Source organism: Triticum aestivum, chromosome 7B (assembly GCF_018294505.1).
Source record: "Triticum aestivum cultivar Chinese Spring chromosome 7B, IWGSC CS RefSeq v2.1, whole genome shotgun sequence".
NCBI classification, from domain to species: Eukaryota; Viridiplantae; Streptophyta; class Magnoliopsida; order Poales; family Poaceae; genus Triticum; species Triticum aestivum.
This window is the reverse complement of record NC_057813.1, coordinates 319,924,136-319,926,882: the sequence shown is the minus strand read 5'-3', so window position 1 is coordinate 319,926,882 and position 2,747 is coordinate 319,924,136. Positions and strand designations below refer to the sequence as shown.

At 40.7% G+C, this 2,747-nt stretch overlaps 1 protein-coding gene across 2 annotated transcripts; it reads right to left on the bottom strand.

The window, feature by feature from the left end:
* Positions 1-362: 362 nt before the first annotated feature.
* Positions 363-2,158, bottom strand: LOC123159029 (elongation factor 1-alpha-like). 2 transcript variants are annotated; one of them, XM_044576830.1, is made up of 2 exons: positions 1,536-2,158; positions 363-1,398 (listed from the first exon to the last, which is right to left on the bottom strand). In XM_044576830.1, exon 2 carries the CDS (start codon positions 1,396-1,398, stop codon positions 904-906), a length of 495 nt encoding a protein of 164 aa, XP_044432765.1. In that variant the 5' UTR covers positions 1,536-2,158; the 3' UTR covers positions 363-903. The 2 variants fall into 2 exon arrangements, with proteins under 2 accessions (XP_044432765.1, XP_044432764.1); XM_044576829.1 differs by having other exon boundaries at positions 1,477-1,635.
* Positions 2,159-2,747: the final 589 nt, after the last annotated feature.

Genomic DNA, 2,747 nt, shown 5'->3' with positions numbered 1-2,747 from the left:
AATAGCATTTAGAACGGTCAACAGTAGTTCCCATGGAAGTAAACACAAAGAGGCAGTTGTATTGGTGTATCTTTTCTATAAACTCTTTGCTACGCGTACTTCCAAGATGCAGTAGCTATTTCGTGTGTGTTTCAACTCAGAGCATATATTCAAAATATCATCATGAGAGAGCCCCTTAACCAAGTTATTTCTTTTTTTTAACCGAGCCTGATCACACAAGGAGAACCTAGTTACCATCATTATGATTGACATGATAAGTTTAAGGTCTATGCCCATTCTCCCTACAGAAAGATAATGATCATGTGAGGATAAATTGCATGAATGCTAGCAAGTATAGACGTAGTAGTAGCAATAGAACATAATGAAACTTGCAACATCTCAGTGTACTTCTTTGACCTTTCTAGGTCTTTTTGTCCAAAATTTCACTCATAATAACTTTTCCTCTATCAAAGTTCTGCAAGCAAACAATACAGAAGCTATTCTTCAACAAAACATGACAAACTAAAAGGAAATGATCCAGTACCTCAGCTATTTCACTTTATAAGGTTGCAAATACATGCATGTGTTTATAAATCAATACATGTAGTCTCAGACATACTTGATAACGCCGGTGTGCACCATTTTTTCTCTAAAATATGAACCATAGTTTGTAAGCTTGAGATATATGTCGATTTTCACCCCACGGTTGTTTCCGTTGGCCAATGACGGGTGGGCTCGTCTCGCACGCTCGTTGGCTGGGTGAACTTTGTTCGTTTCCCCGAGGGATTTGCCAATCCCCTCCCTAGCCGCCAGCCCTGTGCCCACTCCGCCTCGTTCTCCTCCCTCGACAGCGCCGCACCTCCTCCCTCGTTCCTGCTCTCAAGATCAAGCGATGGGCACCTTTCGTGTCTACTACCGCCAGGCTCAACACCAACTCCACATATGAATTAGCACATGCTGCCTTCCACATGACAGCACGACATCCACCTGTCCCTCGTTGCCTGAGAAGAATAAAAGAGGGAACGATGTGTGGTGCATCTCAACGGACTTGACCTCAGTTGTCAGACCAGTGGGACCAAAGGTGACAACCATACCAGGCTTGATGACACCAGTCTCAACACGGCCAACAGGCACAGTTCCAATGCCACCAATCTTGTAAACGTCCTGGAGGGGAAGACGGAGGGGCTTATCTGAGGGCCTCTTGGGCTCGTTGATCTGGTCAAGCGCCTCAAGCAGGGTTGGGCCCTTGTACCAGTCAAGGTTGGTGGACCTCTCAATCATGTTGTCACCCTCAAACCCAGAGATGGGGACGAAGGGAACCTTGTCAGGGTTGTAGCCGACCTTCTTCAGGTACGAAGAGACCTCCTTAACAATTTCTTCATAACGAGCCTTCGAGTACTTGGGAGTGGTGGTGTCCATCTAAAAATGAGAAGCAGAATGATAACTTTAGTTAAATGGAACACACAGCTTAGAAGAAAATTCATTCACTACACCAACCAAAGGAAGGCCATCTTCACTCCTGAGTTGCAAAAATCAAGGAATTGTCAATAACTCACAGCAAAGAGTCATTGTTCAACATGTGATCCTGCTAAATATGAACTGAAACACTTAGATCGTAGAGAAACATCACCATATATATCTACATCCCTGCAAAATCTGTAAAAAATGTGGTTAGCGGCTGGTGGTAGTATGTACTGTGTGAACTAATAAATAATCACTATACTGTAAAAATTAACATAACCAACTTGAAAAAACAACTATATCATTCTAACCGACTATGTTCAAACACAACCAGGCTCCAGACCACAAATAGGAATCATTTCATATTACAAATAGAAAATATGAGAAGGACGGCATAAGATAGTAAATAAGAAAAACCAAACCAGATTGAATAACTACAGGCAGATTCAAAGAAATGGTACTGATTTTATGCTTCAGTATTTATGATATGCCGAACCTACATAACATACTGGAATCCGATCATGACTAACTCTATATAGCTACATATACTCTACTACTCCAAAAATTAATGTTCTTGTACTTACTGAAGTATAAGATTCTGCAAATAGCTCGAGCTAAATAATCCAGATAGGTGAAGTATGGGTCGCACAATGGATCAAAATACCAGTACATCACATCTATATAGATACTGCTTTCTGAACAGATTCTAACTAATGGGTCTCACTGTCAGCAAACTCATGATTCCCAATAACATACCAGAATATTAATTTCCACGGTACCAGAATATAGGTTGTACCTTCAAATGTTGTTTTTAGTCGCTTTCTTTTAGATTTTCTTGCATTGACGAGCTTATCCTTGAAAGGCTGAAAGTACAGTTTATGTCAAAAAAATAGCTGCACCTCTGATATATGTGATACTTCTATAACAAGCATATATATATATATATATATATATATACAATTAGGAGTGCATGCAGATAAGATGTAGTTTTTTTATAACACTGGCAAAGATCTTACACGACATTCTGAACAATGTCATGAACAGAGCATTGAGGAATTAGTAGAACAATTTCATGCAAGAAGAAAGAACCCACCCACATACGCTTGCCTCCTACAATCCCTGCAAATCGGAAGAAACCAATGACATATGGAGATGCATAAATAGCAAGATCAGGAGGAGATTATTGCGTGATGGTGTGTGTGTGTGTGTGTGTAGAGAGAGAGAGAGAGAGAGAGAGAGAGAGAGAGAGAGAGAGAGAGAGATCAGGAGCGGAGGGGAAGCAAGATATAGACTGTAAACTACTATTA